General features: G+C 37.1%; 1 protein-coding gene across 1 annotated transcript in view; it reads left to right on the top strand.

Moving 5' to 3' along the window:
- Positions 1-14961, top strand: part of LOC117400395 (TPR and ankyrin repeat-containing protein 1-like) — a 45567-nt gene extending 30606 nt beyond the window's left edge. The window contains exons 14-24 of the mRNA XM_034000291.3: positions 19-218; positions 684-821; positions 1621-1764; positions 2027-2183; positions 2729-2817; positions 2918-3021; positions 3415-3547; positions 5648-5793; positions 5907-8830; positions 9151-9255; positions 9883-14961. Coding sequence (XP_033856182.3) covers positions 19-218; positions 684-821; positions 1621-1764; positions 2027-2183; positions 2729-2817; positions 2918-3021; positions 3415-3547; positions 5648-5793; positions 5907-8830; positions 9151-9255; positions 9883-10013 — 4271 coding nt within the window. The 3' untranslated portion in view covers positions 10014-14961. The remainder of the gene's footprint in view (positions 1-18; positions 219-683; positions 822-1620; positions 1765-2026; positions 2184-2728; positions 2818-2917; positions 3022-3414; positions 3548-5647; positions 5794-5906; positions 8831-9150; positions 9256-9882) is intronic.
- Positions 14962-20233: the final 5272 nt, after the last annotated feature.

Genomic DNA, 20233 nt, shown 5'->3' on the forward strand with positions numbered 1-20233 from the left:
TCTCCTGTTTAATTGAAGGGATTCTGTATTTGGCATCTGGTGTTGTGGACCTACTTCAGCACTTCTTTCCTGAGTCATTCGACCGATTGCCAAGGGACCGGGGACTTTTCGATGGACCCAAGCCCACACTATTGGAGTCTTGCAGTGTTAGTGACCTGGCAATTTTACTCAGAGGGAACAAGAGAAAGTCGCAGCCCATTGAGTTTGGGGCTCATCAGGTTTGTGATCCTTATTGTTCTAAAGTAATTCAATTTCAAGACAGTTCATCATAAATGTTGCTGTGTGACACCAGGTGTTATTTTTTTAAGACTTTGTGCTTGTTTATAAACATATACAAAATCATGCACCCATTCCTGGGGTTTCGCGACACCCCTTGTTTAGGTAAGTATATTATTGAAATGACCAGGTGCCAGGAATTTGAGCATATAGCCCACTGCTAAATCAACTCTGAACTGACTGCACTACTCAGAGCATGAGTAAGTCTAGAACTGTAACTCTGCAGGTTTATTATTAGGAGTTGTTCTTGCAGCTACAGGGGAGGAACAGTTTATTTAACAGGATCTACTGGGTGCTGGACTGGGTGAATGGGTGCAAAACCCAGCTATTGTAGAATATGCTTTACACTTTTGTTCACAGTATTGTTGATGCCAATTTGAGAGTTATCTACATTTCCTTTACTTTAGGTGATACTTGTAGCCAATGAAACAGCAAAAGAAACCATTCCTGAAGAGTTACATTTGGCTCTGGTTCTTACAATCTATGAAGCCAAAGGTCTGGAGTTTGATGATGTGCTGCTCTATAACTTCTTCACAGATTCTGAGGTGAGGTTCTTAAGTACCTACGGCGGTTGTTGTATCCTTCTATGAGATGGCACGTTAACAGGGATGGAAATGACTCTCATTGCATAGCATTTTAATCTATTCTTGGTTTTACTATGACTTTAATAAGACACACTTGAGCTTGTTAACTATACACTAGAGCTAATCAAGAGCATATTAAAACCTAGAATGGGTGAAACTTCTACGCAACAGCAGTCTTATTTACATCCCTGAATTAAGGACAGTGAACAAGTAAAACTAAAATGTGTTATGTCAAGATAATACTTTGTGTCACCAAGTGTATGTGTGTGTGTGTGTGTATATATATATATATATACACACAGTATTATTAGCATTATCTGTGTATATATATATTATTTATTTCTTAGCAGACACCCTTATCCAGATATCACATTATTTTTACATACAATTACATTATTAATTATTTTTTTTACACATTATTTTTACATACAATTACCCATTTATACAGTTGGGTTTTTACTGGAGCAATCTAGGTAAGGTACCTTGCTCAAGGGTACAGCAGCAGTGTCCCCTGCCTGGGATTGAACCCACGACCCTCCAGTCAGGAGTCCAGAGCCCTAACCACTACTCCACACTGCTGTGGATGAGCTTCAATGAGTTACAGGAAAATAATTACATCAAGGGTTTCTGTGACGTAATAAATTACAAGTAATTTATAAACTGTCACAGAAACCTGAGATGGAATTGTTTTCCTGTAAGTCACTGAAGAGGCCCATATATATATAATCTATCTATATATATTTTTGTTTTCTGTCTTTAGGCTGGAAAAGAATGGCGAGTGATCTCCTCATTTAACACTTTGAATATCCAAAAACCTGAGAGTGGGCCACTTGTAGACGTACCACTGGAAGAGACCGGTATCCCACAAAGCAGGCCTCTGGAGTTTAATGCTGATCTGCATAAGGTGGGTATTGAATTCTTAGTAAATGCATCTCTTTTTTGTATATGGAGCAGAAAATGATATCCTGGGAATCCTCTGTATAGGGAAACTTGTAGACAAATGTATCTATATGTGATGTTAAACATCTAGTTGTTAATGAGTTAATTGTGATTTTTATTTTTTTAAATACATGTGAATGACGCTAATAATTTTTCCTGGAGTGCTTTAAAAGAATGTTATTGTCAACTGGGTATTGCTGACTATTAATGTTTATTGTATATTGTAGATGTTGAATGGAGAATTAAAACAGCTGTATACAGCAGTGACCAGAGCAAGGGTCAATCTATGGCTGTTCGATGAAAACCGAGAGAAGCGCAGACCTGCTTTTGAATACTTTATCAAACGAAACTACGTACAGGTTGTCAGAACTGATGAGAACACAGGTAAAGTTCTGTTGACACCACCAATAGATGTCATACAATTTTCCAATTTTTAAGGTTCTTAGTCATTCAATTGAACTTTACAGTATTTTTTCCAATACTGTGTAGAGAGTATTCTACTTAAAGTAAGTACATGAGTTCAATAGCTGATCTGATAATAAACAAGTAAGAGTCAGCACCATCTAGTGTTCAACTACTTACAGCTAGAAAAAAAGATGTATAATTGTATTGAGGATATGGCTGTTTTTCCATTTAATAATGAACCATTTGCCCTTGGAGTGGTTGTGTTGGTAGACGGACATTACACATTATCAGCTCGCTTGCTTCATATTTACTTTTAGGGTGACATATAGTATGCAACATGAAGAAGCAAAATTGGGCTTACAGAGAGCCCCTTTTAATACCCAGACATCAAAGATAATGTTTCATCCTCTTCAGAGCAATCACATGATAGCAGTTTCAGTGGGTCATTTTGAACAGGCCCTTGAGTTAACGGTAGAGGCTTTTGACAATAACCGTTCACAAATTTCATTGTAATTTAATTGCAGAGCTTGACGACAGCATGTTTGTTAAAACGTCAACACAGCAGGAGTGGGTTGAAAGAGGAGACTACTTTGCAAAAAATCAGTGTTGGAAGGTAAGGTATTAGTTAGACAAAGTTGAATAGTTTTAGTTAGAAACGTTCAAAGTAGGTGTTGGAAGACACAGTACTTTGAACTTTTCTTGATTGATTGTAGGTTGCTGCCAAATGTTACCAAAAAGGAGGGGCAGAAGACAAAGAAAAACTTGCTCTGGCACATGATTCCGTTCTCAATGTGCGCTCTAAGAAAATAAGTTCCAAGTAAGTCATCTTCTTACTACAAATATTTAAAAACAAAATAGATTTGCTGTTTTAGTTTTCCGTTGCTTGTTCCTCACCTACAGTAGGCGGCATTTATTCTGTGGTGTGGTAAATCCCTTTTCAGTCTCGGCAATGTTGAATTCCTCTGGTGTTCTTTGGGAAGCCGCCATCGGCCATGTTCGATTTAAGGCTATGCATCCCTTCTTAGATGTTTAACTATGGGCAGTCCTGCACCAAACTTTATAAAAAAACCTATTGCAAACCTGCCAGACTTGTTTCTGTTTTACATAGCTTGATTCGCTTTGAAGAGAGTAGCTTTTACTACTTAACACTGTTGGATGCTTGTTGTATGTATTACATTGTGATAAATAAAATGTTGCCTTTTCTTTTCAGGGAAATGCAGCTGGAGTACTTACGGTTGTCAAAGATTTATCTGGAATGCAACGTACCAAAGCTGTCCATGAAATGCCTAAAAAATGCAAAAGAGTTCCGACTCTGTGCACAATTGTGTGAGCGACTGGGGAAGGTACTGTCAGGTCGTTATTTGCTCTGTTGCTTCTTGCTGAATCTTGCCATTTACCAAGATATCCGATGCCTCCGAGCTGGATTGTCTGGTACTTCCAACCTCAAAATGTCTTTCCCTTGTTTTTTGAAAAGTGGAACTTATCCAGTACTTTGGTTATGAAATTTGTAGTGCATTTTACTTGACATTTCAGTATTGCATAATAAATGTGTCTAATACCTGCACTCTTGATAAGCTCCATAATGTGTGTTTTACACATTGAAAACTATGAATTACGCATGATATTTAAATTTAATACATAACGAATACACATAGAAATTTAGCTGCACAGCTTGAGTTTGCTTGTTATCAAGCTTCTTGTACTTTGTTGGTTCCCGGTGTCTCAATGGTCTATTGTGAATATACTGCATGCGGTCGTTACAGAATGCCGGGACAGCTAATTGTAGCCTGCCTGGGAATTGCCAGAAACACATGATAAATACCTTTTCAATAAAAAAATTAATACATTTAAAAAAAAAAAAGTATGGTTCAATCCACTCACTTGCAACGTGCGTAAGCAACTGTATTCTTGATTTTGGATTCTGGATTCCTCTGTGCTGTCTTAGTCCCCCTCAATCTAACCTACCAATTTACCTATCTGTCAACCAAATTTTTGGAAGGTAAATCTATATAATAAATACAATATTCTGTGTTTGTAGAGAGTCGGTAGCTTTGTATTAGTTAGCATTCAATTATATACAGTATTTATTGAAAGTACTCAGGACTTCACAGTAATGTTGCATTTTACTCATCCAAAATACATTTTACTCGCACAGGGCCCTATTTTCATATGTGACAAAACTGAGTAAAGTTTTATGTTTTTTTGGTTTTTTTTAGGCAGGTGTAGTCAGAGCTGGTATAGGCCCAATTTCCTTAAATAACTAAATGTGTAATTAGGATTTTAAAGCATCTAAACCACTTATGCTCGTCTAGGTGACAAAATTCTCTCCTACAGGTATTGGATTTAGACATGTCAATGTAGGTGTGATTTTCGAAACCTGTAGACACTAACGTGCTCATTGACTAGGCAGAATATCGATTCGGATGGTAATGAGCAGACGGGGGTCAATTGTTTAAATGTAGTTCTTTAGGCATTTGTAAAGGTCATTTGCATTTCTGAAAAAAAATAAAAACACATGGGGTGCTTTACAATAAATAGCTGCAAACTCCCCAAAAAACCAATAGAAAACCTAAATGTTCTTGCCCATACAAAAAGAGCAATTATATAAAATTATTCTTTAGTTTTTTTGTGACAGCGATGTAGTTTTTGGAAAGCATATCTATTTATTCTTGCTCACTTCAGTCACTATTTTTTGGAGATGGTAGACTGGCTTCTACCCGAGTTGTCTCTGATGGAAGATATTATGCCAAAATGAAAAATAGATAAATAAATAAACAAGTAAATAAATACATGAATAAATAAATACATAAATATCAAAATAAATAAATACCTATATAGACATTTTATTTATTTATTTCTATATTTATTTATTATTTATTTATATATATTTCATTTTGGCATACAATATCCTCCATACTTTGAAAGCCCCCCATATAATCTTAGGGCAGCGGTTTTGTCACTGCCACTTGAATGGCAAAGCTGCACATTTTGGAGTTCTCCAAATCCTCTGATAACTCCTCACATAAATCCAATATTGTTTGTGTATTTAGTCAAAAATGACTAATAATCTGATCATCTGTTGGCTCCTCATTATTCTCCTTCTCTCTGCCTGCACTGCAACCACTTAAAAATAAATCTGCCATTCTTGCTTTCAAAAGAGTAGTGAATTGTCTATCTTTAAAACAATAGTGATTAAAGTAGAAGCAGGTGTAACTGGGAAAGTCGCACATAGGGGCATGTCAGCTAATTTAACTAGATGTGAATACCTTAAAATAGATGGACGACTAAATCCCACGAAGCACCTAAACTTACACGTTTGAAAATCGCTCATACACAAAAATATGGCCCATAGTGTCAAAATTAGAGAGCAAATTACTCAATGACCCAAAACATTATCTGGAGCGCTGTCTAACACATTAATGTATGTCTGCATTTCTTTGCAGATGAAAGACGCAGCTGTGTGTTACAGAAAGGCAGGCTGCTACAGATTATCTGCCAAGTGCTTTGAAAAAGCCTGTGAATTTGACTCTGTAATAAAAACGTATTGCCGGGCTGAGTTATTTGATGAGGTTGCTGAAGCTTTGGAAAGGTATCTTTCACAACTTTCCTACTTTTCTTCTACTATTTTATTTTATTTATTTTTATGAAGTGATGGTGTTGTAAAAAGGTACATTTAATTTATATCCTATTTTTTGTCTTCAGGTATGAACAGAATCCTGAGATCAAGCTTCCATACATCAAGGATCAGTTTTATCTGGAAGCTGCAGTAAAATACCACAAAGAGGACAATCATGCAGGAATGATTAAATCTCTTTCAAAGCTAAACCCTGATGACCAGCTTGTCTTTTTCAAAAGACACAATTATTTGAAGGAAGCTGCTGATGTGTTAAAGTCACTTTGGCGTGAGGAAGAGGCAGCTGTTTTAATGAGAGAACATGGTAACCTGATAAAAGCTGCAGAACTTACAAACAAAATGGACTTCCGAGCAGAATGTTTGCTTGCTGATGCCCGACGGCGTCTCTCCAACGTGTCTTGGGAAACAAGCCTGGAAGCACCGCAAGTGGAAAAAATAAATGGGATGCTAGAAGAAGCCTTCAGGTTGTTTGATGACACAAATCAAGTATATGGTGTAGCTGAATTCAAACTCCTATGTGGGATATTGAACAAGAACTCAAAGAATGTTGAGGATGCTCTCCAGTTGTTTGTGAATGAGGGGCATAGTGCGGGGGCAGCAGAAGCCCTTTGTTCCTTGCTTCAGCTTCCCCTTTCACATGTACATGCTTTAAGACTGTATTTGAAAGGCCTGGAAATGCTGTTACTTTTAGTCAAAGCACTTGACAAGCCTACAACTAATGAAGAAAAGGAGATGGTGAAATCTTGCTATGACTTTTATGGAATCATACAAGTGGACAGCAGTCAGTGTCGGATCCCAAAGAATGAAGCCGGAAGAGTTCTGCAGTTTATGTTTGACTGTGACCCAGGCCTAAAAGAAAAGTTGACATCCGAAGATACCTATTACAGGTTGCAAACAAGTGATTTAAAGTTTGTGTTGAAGAGACACTTATTGAGGAGACTTTGTGACAGCGCAGAGAAAATAAAATCACAAGGGCAGAATGTCCCAGACGTTTGCTTCAAGTACATCTGTGGACTTCAATGCAAAACAGAAGGTTGCACAGATATCCACAAGCCGTTACAGAGGCATGAAGCAAAATTTTCCATCCAGTCAAAGGTTTATCTTACTGTCCTGAATGGGTTGCTGTTAGAAGCTCAAATGCTGTTCAAAAAGAGTACTTTTCCTGAAGTGGATAAAATCCAAAATATCTTGACAGGAGACCCATATGCTTTGTGTAAATCTCTTGTCAACACTGTTTTCCCAAAGCATTTCCACCAGCGAGTAGTGTCTGACAATGCTGTTGCTTGCAAAGTGGTCCTGAATTTAACTCGGACCATACCATTCAGACACTACAATACTGTACTCAGAGAGTACATTTTGAAGTGTTTTGAAAACAAAAGTGACTGCGTCAGGAGAGAATGTACTGATCTGTGGCTGGAGGCTACAAAGGTTTCCATTCTATTTTCTGATTACCCGAAGTACGTTGAACTTCGCCTTAAAAATGAGGAGAACCGGTATAAGGATGAACTGAAGAAGAACCAGTCAAAAGGCAACAGAGTTTCAGGATCACGTGGCATGGTGACAGCTGGCAAGGAGCACATGTGTTTCTTCCAACTTCTTTTACTTTCAATGCAGGAACTGTATCACAAACAAGACCCTGAAACATGCATTCATGCATTCTATCGCTTTATGAATGTGCCGGTCATGAGATGTTCAGAAACATTGATTCCAGACATTGGAAACACTGTCATGTTAATTGAGTTTCAGTTTGTTTTGGGCTGTGCAGTCCTGATGAGATTCTGCAAAAACCTTACTGTGTGTTTGCCAAAGAGTTACATCGCTCTTCTCCACTTCTGGGACTTTATGTTCAGAGGAAAAGATGTTTCTTCTATCATTCATTTCTTCCATCCAAAAGACATCCAGAGAACCATATTCAAAATGAAGAATCACCTTTCCTATCTCGCCAGAGTAATGTGTGGTGAGAGAAATGAAAAATTCAATGTTTTGCAGGATGCATTTGAGTCAAGATACACTGCATCAGGGGAAACTGAGAGAACAGTGGTCTTGTGTTTGGTGATGTTGGTGAATATTGAACAAGTCTTGGATTCTAGATGTGGATACTTGCTACGGGAGAATTTCGTCACAGCAGCAAACAAACTGAAGACACTTCAAGATGATGAGCCAAGTCAAATTTCCGCAAGGCTGATAAAGATTGTTGAAAAGGTTAATGTTTCAAGAAGTATGAGGGAAGTTGTCGAAAACCTGCAGGAATTGTTGATAGAGAGGGATGATGAGTATCTTCAGGACTGCAAATGGGACAATAGCTATAAGGGTATTTATTTTCAGAAAGTCTATCTTAACAGATACTCCAACTCATTGCTGCCTATATATTTATCACCACAACCTCAAAGGGATGATAAAGAAAATGAGGAACAGTTTGAAGAAGAGGCAGATGAAACACTGAAGGTGGAGCTGCATAGAAAGAACATCCAGCACAGATGGAGGGATGTGATTGGAAAATGCATTTTGTTGTGCAGGGCAGTAGCTGCAATGCAAGCAAAGCCAGAACCCTCACACCCTGAATATTTCATGAAGGCAGACATTGACAGAACACAGTGTGATCTGTGTGGCGTAAAGTTCCGCAAAAACATGAAAAAACATTCAGAAGAACAAATGGAAGACGCCCAGGATGATGAAAGTCTTGCCACTGAAGAAAAGGAAATACCTGAAGACAACGAAATGTGTGACAAGGAAGACTATGAAACCCATCTCTCCAGCACAGGACATAAACAGAAGCAAAAGGACTATGAGAATTACCTGAGTTATTTTGCGCAATCTGTGGATTCTTTAATTACCAAATCCAAAACCATTCTACACGATCTAGAGGAAGGCACAAAAAGCAATCTTTCTGCCAAAGAACAGTCAAAAACTGTGGCAGAAAAATTGAAAAGCTGCATTCAAAACATAAACTCTTCCATAGAAGCCATCTACAAGAGAAAAGATTGGGATTCAGGTAAAATGCAATTCGTTTTGTCATTTATACATAACTTCAGATTTTCAATTAAAAGATACAGTTATACATTTTAGTAACAAATGTTTGTAAATGTCGTTTGTACTGTGGCTCTTTGAGCACATCAATAAAATAAACGTTGAGATAATGTTATAAGTAGGTTCCTAAATAATTAACACTTTGTTTTGTATCAAGCATGTTCTGGGTAGTTCAAAGTATAAATCATGTGTTTGTTTTGTTTTTTTGCAAATATAAAAATGTTATACTTTTGCAGTTTGAATTTATTGTTAAGGTTCAAATTTATTTTCTTTTTTTTGCCTTAGGTATTAAAAAATTACATCATCCTATTATGAGTTTAGGAAAGGTTCTGGAAGACGCTCTGAATTGTCTAAAAAATGTTGAAACTGGATTGTATAATTATGGTGAAGGTAGGTAATCCAGTTGCTTACTGTTATTATGTTAATTACGGAAACCAAGCTAAAGCAACATTAAATGAATACATACAGCCTATTCTACTCCATATAAATGTTTCAAGAGAAAATATATTTTCAACCGGAACTGCACCAGTTGCCCTCTTGGTCATCCAGTTTACCAATTTGGGGTTGTTGGGGAATTTCCCTTCGTGGCAAGCTTTTGTTCCTGGGTACACTCTCTCTAGTCTGCTCAGGGTGGCAGTGCCGACATCTTTGCCTTACTTCACATACTACTGTCAGACAAAGACAAAAAAGATTATTCAGTCCTGGGGTGCAAAAGGTCAGTAGATCTTGTCCTGCCACAATAAATGTCTACTTTTTAGCTTTCCAGCTTTTACCATAATATGCAGACTTTTGTGAAACTTTTTTTCCAGTTGAAATGTTTGATAGGATATTTTCGAACTGAATTATTTCAAACTTACATTTTACAAAAAAAACATGTACTGTATTGTTGACTTGTACATTTGACTATTACTTCGAAATACTGAATTCTACTAATGGTTATGTTTAATGTAATGAAAAAAACATATTGCCATGAAAAACTATTAGCTAATATAGTCTTGTTATATTTTCTTGTTGTAGAAACTGGGGACATGAGAGACAACAGTTTGGAGGATGATGGTGCTGAGGAGCATGAAGAATTTGAAGAACTGAAAGGCAAGGCAAGGAAAAGTAACAAGAAGGGAAGATCTGGGAAAAAAAAAAAGCGTTAACACCAAGTTTCAAGTCCCCCTCTAAGCCAAGGCTATAAGTAAGTGAAGTGCTGGCCTTAGCCCCTCAGTGGCAGACCAGTCTGGGACCAGCTTTAATTGCACCTGTTAATGACACATTATAAACCTCATGGATCACCTTAGACAATGTCCTTTAGTAAATGCCTTCTAAACAGTTTCAAGCAGCCTAATGCTGACACAAAATTTTTTCCTGGAGTAAGCATTTTCTTTTCTTTTGTTAAGTATCCCAAGCTGAAAAGCTGTTGTGGATTGTTATCTTACAGGTAATAGAAAACTTGAAATAAAAAGCATGGTAATTTTATTCAAGGTTTCTTGGGTATTTTAAATTTTTTTTCTCATTCTTTAACTAAGAAAATGTTCCTAATTACCCTTTGAAATAGAAGGGTTTGTAAATTTACTCCTTATCATTTAAATAGCACAAACAATAAGGTCTATTTTTTTAATTGCTTTTTTGTAATGTGCACTTTTATATGAGAGAATCTATTTTATTTTTTGTTCTTTTAATATAGAGTTGCTAATCAGTGAGATGTGCTTTTTTATTAACTACTTTGACAGACTACAAACTTGTACTATTTTTGTATAAGGTTTTCTGTTGCCAATAGTAGGTAGGTATGCTTAAAATTTTGCGGGAATGTGGTGTTTGTGAATAAATGTTACCTGTTTGAATTATTTTTAGTTGATTTCATACAAAATGCTTGTTAAGTGTCATTGTGATCACTTTGTACTGCTATATCTGTATTGGAATAATGAAGGCTGTATAGTATAATTTGTCATTAAAGTTTCATCTCTTATGCCAGCATGTGACGCTATAGCATATATTTACTATTTGGTTTTCACAATAGTCAACGCCTATTTTTTGTACAGTGCAAGTTACAAAATTATATTTGTATATTTTAGACTCACATTTCCACTCTTTTTGATCTCTTGTATCGTTAGCAGTTTGTGAAAAAAAACAATGTATAATATATTTGAATTAGTGCTGGGACGAACACATGATTTTCATGTTCGGATATTTGCTCATAATTTAAATATTCCTTGGATATTCGCTCGTTTTCAAAAAGAAATAAAAGCCATTATATTGCTCAGACAGAGACAGCATAGGGGCAGGGGGTGTGGCCCCTGTGTGTGTGCCTTTATTTTACAGCAAGATGTTACAATATGTAACATGTTAAAGTAGAAAAATATCCCAGGAGTAAAGAATAAGTTATGTAGGCCTTACTTTACCCAAGTGAATTAACTACAAAACAAAGGATGCCAAATAGCAGTTCAAGTTAAACAGTGTTTTGTTTATTCCTGAAGTAAATACAGTAGTCTCCTCTTTTTATAAGAACACTTCCTAAGAGAACACTTCGCCCAAGAGAACACCCTTGTGGTGAAACTAGCAATTCGTTCTCAATGGATGAGCAATTTGGTGTTTCTCCTTTTGGTGAGTTGCTTCACCATTCTGTTAAACAATGTGAATGTCTTGTATACTGCTGCTGCATTATGCAACGTGTGTAGGGGTGCTGTGTTAATTTAGTTGGACAGTTAGTTTATTAATGTTAAGTTAACCCTAAGTAACACCCATTATTTTTGCCTCTGCCATTGTGAGAGACACACCCACCAGCTAATTTCATAGTACATAGCGATTTAAGCTTTTGACCATGTTGTTTTGCTTTAGTTTTATTAACATTTGTTTCTCTGTTGGTTTATTATTATTATTGGGTCATTCCATGCCAACTCAACTAGTGCCATTGCCCGTTCGTCTCAGATTTTCCAAGAAAAATTCACCTGGGGTTTTTCAGACACGCTGAGTTCAGAAATGACTAGCTTAACCCTTTACCATGTAGGGGATGTGGGCTCCTAAAATGTATTGCTGTAAGACCCTTAGTTACCAGTCTTCCAAATTCTGTGAAAAACATTTGGTTTCAAGTCCCACCACTGGTCATTAAACCCCCTTAAATTTGAATTTTTGCTATTTGTACCAAGTTTAGGCGTGGGGGAAGAGACTCTAAAAAATCACCCAAAGATATGTTTGGTTAGGTGATGATGAGATCTACAAGCATCAAGCAAAATATGTTGGTATCCGGGGATTTTGGATTTTTGGCAGATTTTTGAAGTTGCATTTGTCATGCATTCGATCATTGCTTATGGCCACTTTGGTGAGGTTAAAGTACCACATAGTTCTATCCAAACTGGCTATTTCTTCAATTGTGCATCCTCTGAGGATTGATCTAGAGGAAAAAGTAACAATGTGGTCTTCCAATAGCACTAGCTTGGAGCTGAGGGGTTATGAACTTGCATATGGGACTTGGGACTATGTTGTTATGATGACACATTTGAAACTACCAAAACCTTACTCGGTTGGATTTTAAAAACAAAAAAGTGATAGTAAAGTTTTTTTTTTATATAACTTGTGGTGCCTGCCTAGGGGGATAATTGATTGACTGACCAACCATTTGTGAAAAAGCCATTTGCTGCATTCAGTCAATTTCAGGCACAACTGAAAGTCTTTGGTTTATGAGGTCTTCAATGACAGAGACAGGTGTATTTAAACAGTGCTGTAAAAGGGAAGATTTTCTTTAAGAAAAAACTAAATTCACGGTTTAAAACCCAACTAAGTAAGATTTTGGTAGTTTCAAATGTGTCATCGTAACAAAGAAGTCCCAAGTCCCATGCAAGTTCATAACCCCTCAGCTCCAAGCTAGTGCCAGTGGAAGCACATACTGTTACTTTTTCCTCTAGATCAATCCTCAAAGAATGCAAAGTTGAAGAACTAGCCAGTTTGGATAGAACTATGTGGCACTTTAGCCTCACCAAAGTGGTTTGAATGCATGACAAATGCAACTTCAAAAATCTGCCAAAAATCCCTGGATACCATAATATTTTGCTTGATGCTTGCAGAGCTCATCAACATCTATCCAAACATATCTTTGGGTGATTTTGTGGAGTCCCCTCACGCAAGTTATTACGGCCTAAACTTGGTACAAATAACAAAAATTCAAATTTCAAGGGGGTTTAATGACCAGTGGTGGGTCTTGAAACCAAAAGTTTTTCACAGAATTTAGAAGACTGGTACTAAGGGTCTTGCAGCAATACTTACATTTTAGGACCCACATCCCCTACAGCGTAAAGGGTTAGGCTGAAGTTTGAAAAAAACTTGTCAGTTACCCCTCATCTGGCAATTTGCCAGAAGTGAGTAGGGTGTAAAATGAAGGGGAAAAAACTCACCGTTTTGGTTCTCGTTTATTACATGCCACATAACAGAAAGTCACAACAAAAAATATATAATATATACAATCTATATAAAAATCAGTACACAACATTTCCAGCAATCTGGGCACTGTTTAAGCGAGGTATTTCAGAATGACGTGCTTGCCTTTTTTCTGCTCCATGAGATTCACTCTAAAGCAGCACAACACGGATGGCTTTCCATTGAGATCACTATGCGTGCGAGCGTATAATCTGGTTTGTTTACTTTTTGCTGTCTAAAGCAAGAGCTGCTGTGTTGATTGTGTGTTTTTTTTATATATATATATATATTAATCTCACATATCACACAGCTCTTTTTCATTTGCCATTTGGTTTTTAAAATTGTTGTGCCACTTCTGATGAGGTGGTAAATAAGTGCAAGGTATTTTTGTCATTTCTAGCGGATATTTGGATATCTGTCCCAGCACTAATTTGAATATAAAAATATATTCTAACAGGACTTTTTTTAGAAAGCTAAATATCATTTTTAACCAGAAGGCTTATAGCAGGTCTGGTTCAAACTTCAAAACTCTCACAACATACACTATTTTCCAAACTCTCTGGTAAGAGAGGTGATGAAGATTCTTATCATAGCAGATGGGGTATTGTCTGTTTTAAGTGTTGCTTATCTCTCGTCAGCACAGAAGAAGAAAGTGACCATTTCCTTCCAGCTGAGCTAGGTCATTCGACAATACAGGCAGACAACAACATAGAGTGGAGTTAGCAATACAAATGGACCACCTAGTCTTTTACTATGGGATCAATAAGAACTAAGACTATTCTAATAGTGTCATGATTTTTAAATCATTATGAACACATACTGTCATATTCTTAAATGCAGAAAACTGTCAGCAAATTCGCAAGGCCGACGGAAATGGTTTCAAACTCAAAAAGGAAAACACTGTATTAGACATTTAGTATGTAAAGAGTGGGAATTTCTTCAAGAGATCATCACAGAAATTCTCAAGTTATATCCTTTTTAAACAAATATTTGTCATTCAGAGGCAGGGTGGGGAAAGGAACTATTAAAATATAAAGCCAGCCCCGTCTTTCAAACTACCCAGTCATTTAGGCATGTGGTAATGGCCTTAAAAAACACGCCCTGCATTTCAAATGGACCAATCATTGTGACATGTAAACAAGACTGCTTGTATTCATTGGAAGTTAAGTTTTACTTGGCTGTAATCCAGTTACACCTTATTTTTGGTTCGTAATAAAAAACATTGTTTCTCCAGGAAAAACATTCTCACAGACTCTCCACATGCTTCACACCCCCCACGTAAGAAAAATCACCATTCTGCCCTGTTGCAATTGCCAAACCTTACGAAAGACGCTATCTTGAAAGCTACTTCAATCTTGGCATTCAAGAAAAAAAAGGACTTGGCTTTCTGAAACTTGTTCCTAACATCTACTGTATTTATAGCAGGTCTGAGGTAAAAGTTTTGGTATTTGTAAGACCTTGTTATAAATATTAGTAAAATCCTCTATGTTTATGAAAATGTAACTTTTTTCAAATGCTAATAAATACCGGAACAGCTTTGGACTCTGATCTAGAATTATGTTTAAAGACTTTTGATTCTATTTTGTTGGTGTTTGATATATAAAATTGTGTAATGTTTGGTGCAAGTTTTGAAATTTTGCTCTTATCTTGAAATAATTTTTCTAATTTTGTAACTTTTAATAAATACTACTTTTAATATTAAGTAGTCCTGTTTTCTTTTGTTTATCTGTCCAATAAGTATTGTTGAGCATTTTTAAAGAATCCTAGGCTTATGTTATATTATTAAATGAAACCATATTTCATGTTTATTAAGTTGAAATACAGACTTATATTATTAATTTCTTAGCAGACGCCCTTATCCAGGGCGACTTACAATTGTTAAATGATATTACATTATTTTTACATATAATTACCCATTTATACAGTTGGTTTTTACTGGAGCAATCTAGGTAAAATACCTTGCTCAAGGGTACAGCAGCAGTGTCCCCCACCTGGGATTGAACCCACGACCCTCCGGTCAAGAGTCCAGAGCCCTAACCACTACTCCACACTGCTGCCCCGATATTCTTATAGTCATTTAAGAACCTTCGGTCCCGTCTTTATTAACATATTCTTTACATAATATCCACATATCTATGGTAGACCATTTTTACCCTAGACTAGGCAAAAACCTAATTAATACATGAGCCTCGTAAGTTTTTGAACACCTCAGACATTGCTGTTGCCTACTGATGAGAAGTTATTAGGCCTTCCATTGCCAGTTGTCTTGTTGCCTATAGATAATTCGGCACTCTATAAGTAGTGGTTGTGATTGTTTCTACTGTGTTGCTCTTCAGTAATGGTGACACATGCTGGCCATGACATGCACTTTATCCCCTCTGTTTCCTGGTGTGCACTGACAGATGGGTATTGTCATCCATCAATAATAAATACGCTGGGTGAAGTGAACCAGCACAGAGCCACACAAAAGGATGATTCCTTCTAACATATTTGAGAAAAATAATTGTTAATTGTCATTGTTACAGATCCCTCTCCAGAACATGAAAGCCCCCCCCCCCCCCCCTCCCAAATGTAACAGTTCTGCAACACATCACTCTATACTGTATATTATCTTTGTACCCTCCATAAATACTTGACCAAAAGCTGGACAAAGTGTCTGAACATACAGTACCACTTAGTGCTACATGGATTCCCTCTACTGAACTTCCTCAGAGAGCAATTTATTCTTTAGCCAGAAACAGGAGATGTTGTATACTTAAAAAGATCTGGAAGCTCTTCAACAGGAATTCATGCTATAAGTATTCCATCCCGTTTGAAATATTACAGTGGCTCATTGAGGACATGGGGAGGAAAAATATATATATTTATATATATATAGATCCTGAGATCATTTATCTTGTGATCTGATATGATGGTTTGGGATTTATCTTGTGATCTCCACATAACACATTTCTATTTTTATTTTCCCCACTGTCTTTAATGAGCCAACGTAACATATTGATCCTTGCACTTCCATTAATGAAAGTTGATGTCCAGGAGGCGAGTACAGTAAAGCCAAAAATTGAAAAAAAGCAAACCTGGGAAGAAAAACGTTTTCTCTTTATTTCTCAGAGTAAGCATACCAGGGCAGGCTTGTATGCAGTTCTCAAACACCCTTTTTGCAGAACGCAGTCTGCTCTAAGCAGATTCTGGGTGGCACCATATACCTTCCACTTCTTAATGATCGACTTGACTGTGCTCCAAGGGATATTCAATGCCTTGAAATCTTTTTATACCCCTCCTCTGATCTGTGCCTTTCCACAACATTATCGCAGAGTTGTTTTGAAAGCTCCTTGGTCTTCATGGTAGTGTCTTTGCTTTGAATGCACTACCCAACTGTGGGACCTTACAGAGACAGGTGTATTTAATCTGAAATCATGTGAACCACTTTTATTGCACACAGATGGACTCTATTTAACTTATTGTGTGAATTCTGAAGGCAATTGGTTGCACCTGAGTTTATTTAGGCGTGTCATAGCAAAGCGGGTGAATACTTCTCTAATGAAGACTTTTCAGGTTTCTATTTTTAATTGATTTGTTTTTTCACCCACCCCCCCCCCCCCCATCGCATTTAAATTAATCAAGATTTCAGGTTGTAATACAACAAACTGTGAAAACGTCCAAGAGTGGTGAATACTTCCTATAGGCACTGTATATATATATATATATAGAGAGAGAGAGAGAGAGAGAGAGAGAGAGAGAGAGAGAGAGAGGCTAGAAGGAAAGTGGCTTTTTTACTTGCAATCACCTCTGCGAAGCAGGTGAGTGAGATGCAGGCATTCTTCATTGCAAAAGCTTGCTTAATTTTGCAGAAACCTGGACAAAGTTATCTTTGTACCAATCCTGCTTTTTTGCCGAAGACTATCTCGACATTTCATGACAACCAGTCTGTAGAACTGTAGGCTTTCCATCCACCTCATTTTCCAGTCTGATAGAGAGTGGCAGCTCAATACGCTTTGTCCTGTGCGGGCATTAGTGTATTATGTTGACAGGACGAAAAGTTGGAGGCAATCCAAACAGTACCATGGTCAAGCCCTGTCTAAACAGACTGCCTATGAGCGAGCCAACTTGCCCCCTCCAGAAAAGTTCACTGCCCATTCCACCAGGGGCATGGTAACATGGGCTTTATTCCAGGGTGCATTTCCAATGCAGCAGTATGGGCTACTCCTCATACCTTGACTAAGTTCTACAGACTGAATGTCGTGAATCCACAAAACCCTGGCTTTGGAACTAGAGTATTAAGGGTGGCTTCAGGGTCTACCCTTACAACATAGACATAGAGGTGAGTTTCTCCCTCAATTTTTAGCCCTAGCTACTTGTTACTGGGGTCCCGAATGATAACACACAAGGTAGCCTTCGGCTTAGCCTTGTAGCATTCTAGTCATTCTGCAATACTGCCCTTGTGACGGCTTGGGTACACTCACACATTAGGTAATAGTTACATTTCGTACTTAAAAGGGAACGTTAGATTATTATCCTAACCCTGTTTCCATGAAATAGAAATGTAACCATTAACCTTCACCTTCAAGGTCGCTGCGTCCATGATTGCAGCAGGCTTGAAGGAAAAATGAGTCTGAGATCTGTGCGCACAGTCCTTTTATTACCTCGAGGACCGGCAGCAGAGCAGCTTTGATATTATCTTATTCAGTTTTCGGGATCTTTAGGAGGTAAATACCCATTAGGTAATGGTTACATTTCTATTTTCAAACCTTTTGACCTAAAGAGTAAGCAGCTTCAAAATATATATTTTTTCTTTTTTTCACATTCTACTTAATATTTTATAGTATTTGCAAACATACCAACAGATCCTGGGTTCTGTTATCATTTTTTCTCTAAATCTGCCTCTTACTTGTCTAGAAGTGTGGGTACTATTGTCATAAAATTTGAATGGTGTGGAAAAGGCTGTTCAGTCCTGGCAGTTGGGATTATGCAGACAAGTACAAAGCCAGGTAAAGGCAAATAAAATAATTCAATAGTGAATAAGGAGAACCCTGAACCACTCATATTTGAAGCTGCTTAATGTTTTAAAATATATTTGTAAGATGACTAACCTATTACTATATGTGCCTTTAAAGTTACATGGTCCCATGTGACTTTTACAACAGGTAAACCAAAACATGTTGAGATGAAGTTTATGCTGCTTAAAATTGAAAACATAGCAGGGCGCTTCACAGGACAGGCATGGCTTCGTATTCTGAATGATGAACAGATTCGGATCTCCGGCTCAACAGAAACTCTTGGCATAAACACACTGGCATAAAATAAGAGAAGTGCTTAGCTTCCCATTGCTCCATACTAAATTGCACTTGAAGTGAGTGAGATTATTTAATCTTGACCCTGTCATTCTACAGCTACGTCTCATCTCGAGAGAGAGATAAAGAGAAATCAAAATGAAAAAGAAAAGGAAAATGCTTTCATTGTGTTTGGGATTTCTGGGTGAAGAATGTATTAATAATCTGATTGCAGAGATTACTGCCACCTGCTTCAGTTTTATCTGTAATTGTCTGATTGTGCAGCACCCAAAGAAAGCTGTTAATGTGTTGTCTTGTGCAGACATGAACTCAGTTCAGATGCTTATCCTAATGTCTTGTTCTTTTTCCAGCATTAGTTTAGCATTTACTAGAAGGATTAAAGTGGGCATTGCAGTGAAATTGCAGACCATATTTAAAGTGTGTGTGTGTGGTTGTACATATGTTAAGGTAAAAGTCAGAATCTGACTTTACCAGTAAATGTCAACACTTACTAAATACAGTGGTAATTATCCGAAGGGTCAATTTTCAAGGGTGTATGCAGAAATAAATATATTGTTTGACATTAATGCTTTTTGTTACTGGAACATTTGTATGCAGAAATATATATATTGTTCAACATCAATGTTTTTTGTTAATGGAAAATGTGTATGCAAAAACTAAATATATTCTTCTGTATTAATGATTATTTTGTTAATTCACAATTTATATGGAGGAATGAATACATTCTTAGATGATATGCCTGCATTTATCAAAATGCTTCGGTAAATCATAAGATTGACCGGTAAATGTCTGAAAAGCAATTTCTTTCTTCATCATTGTTGCACATTGACCACCTTATTTAGTAAATGTTGAACTTTACCAGTAAAATTTCAGATTGACCAGATTCTGACTTTTCCCGTAACCAGGGCTGGATTAATCCCTCACAGGGCCCTAGGCAAATATACACTTCTGGGCCCCTATCTTCTTACTGCTCTGAATTGAAAGATTGCTGAATGACTGACTGAATCTGTCAGAAACAGTTCAATTGAGTGTGGTTTGCTAAATACATTAAAAAAATTAGTTTTAAATTAAAAAAATATATATATGTAAATAGTTTATACCCTGAAACAAAAAAATGAAACAAAATATCTACAAATATAGTTTACTTAACTGACAGCCCAACATGCATAATTTTCCCCTCAATTAAATTAAGACATGTTTTCAGTTTAAAGCTGAATAGAAGAATCAAAGTGATTGTCAGAACAAATCAGGGGCGCGCTACAGTATATGACACTTGAACTTGCACAGCAGTGACAATTTCATATTTCATTATCAAACTGACAGGAAGACACTGGCTGCTAATGTGTTTTGTGATGAGCCCCTCCCACTACCCTCAGCTTCAACTATCCTATTCAATTCTCACATTTGAAATGGATAGCTTCTTACCATTGTGAAAGGCTCTGTGATAATTTGTCATTTCCTCTGAAGTGGTCACAATAATACAGTGACCTCCTTTTAAAATGCCCAGCCATGGTGTTCCTACGACACTGTGTTCATGAACGATACAACGGCACACACTGCCTAATATACACCCCACTGATGTATTCCGGTTGCCTGGCTGCACTGTATCATCCCTAAGCACCCAACACCAGAGCAAATATTCCGGGAGGCCCCTGAGTACCAAAGAAAAGAGGGAGCAG

This window comes from Acipenser ruthenus, chromosome 4, assembly GCF_902713425.1.
Source record: "Acipenser ruthenus chromosome 4, fAciRut3.2 maternal haplotype, whole genome shotgun sequence".
NCBI classification, from domain to species: domain Eukaryota; kingdom Metazoa; phylum Chordata; class Actinopteri; order Acipenseriformes; family Acipenseridae; genus Acipenser; species Acipenser ruthenus.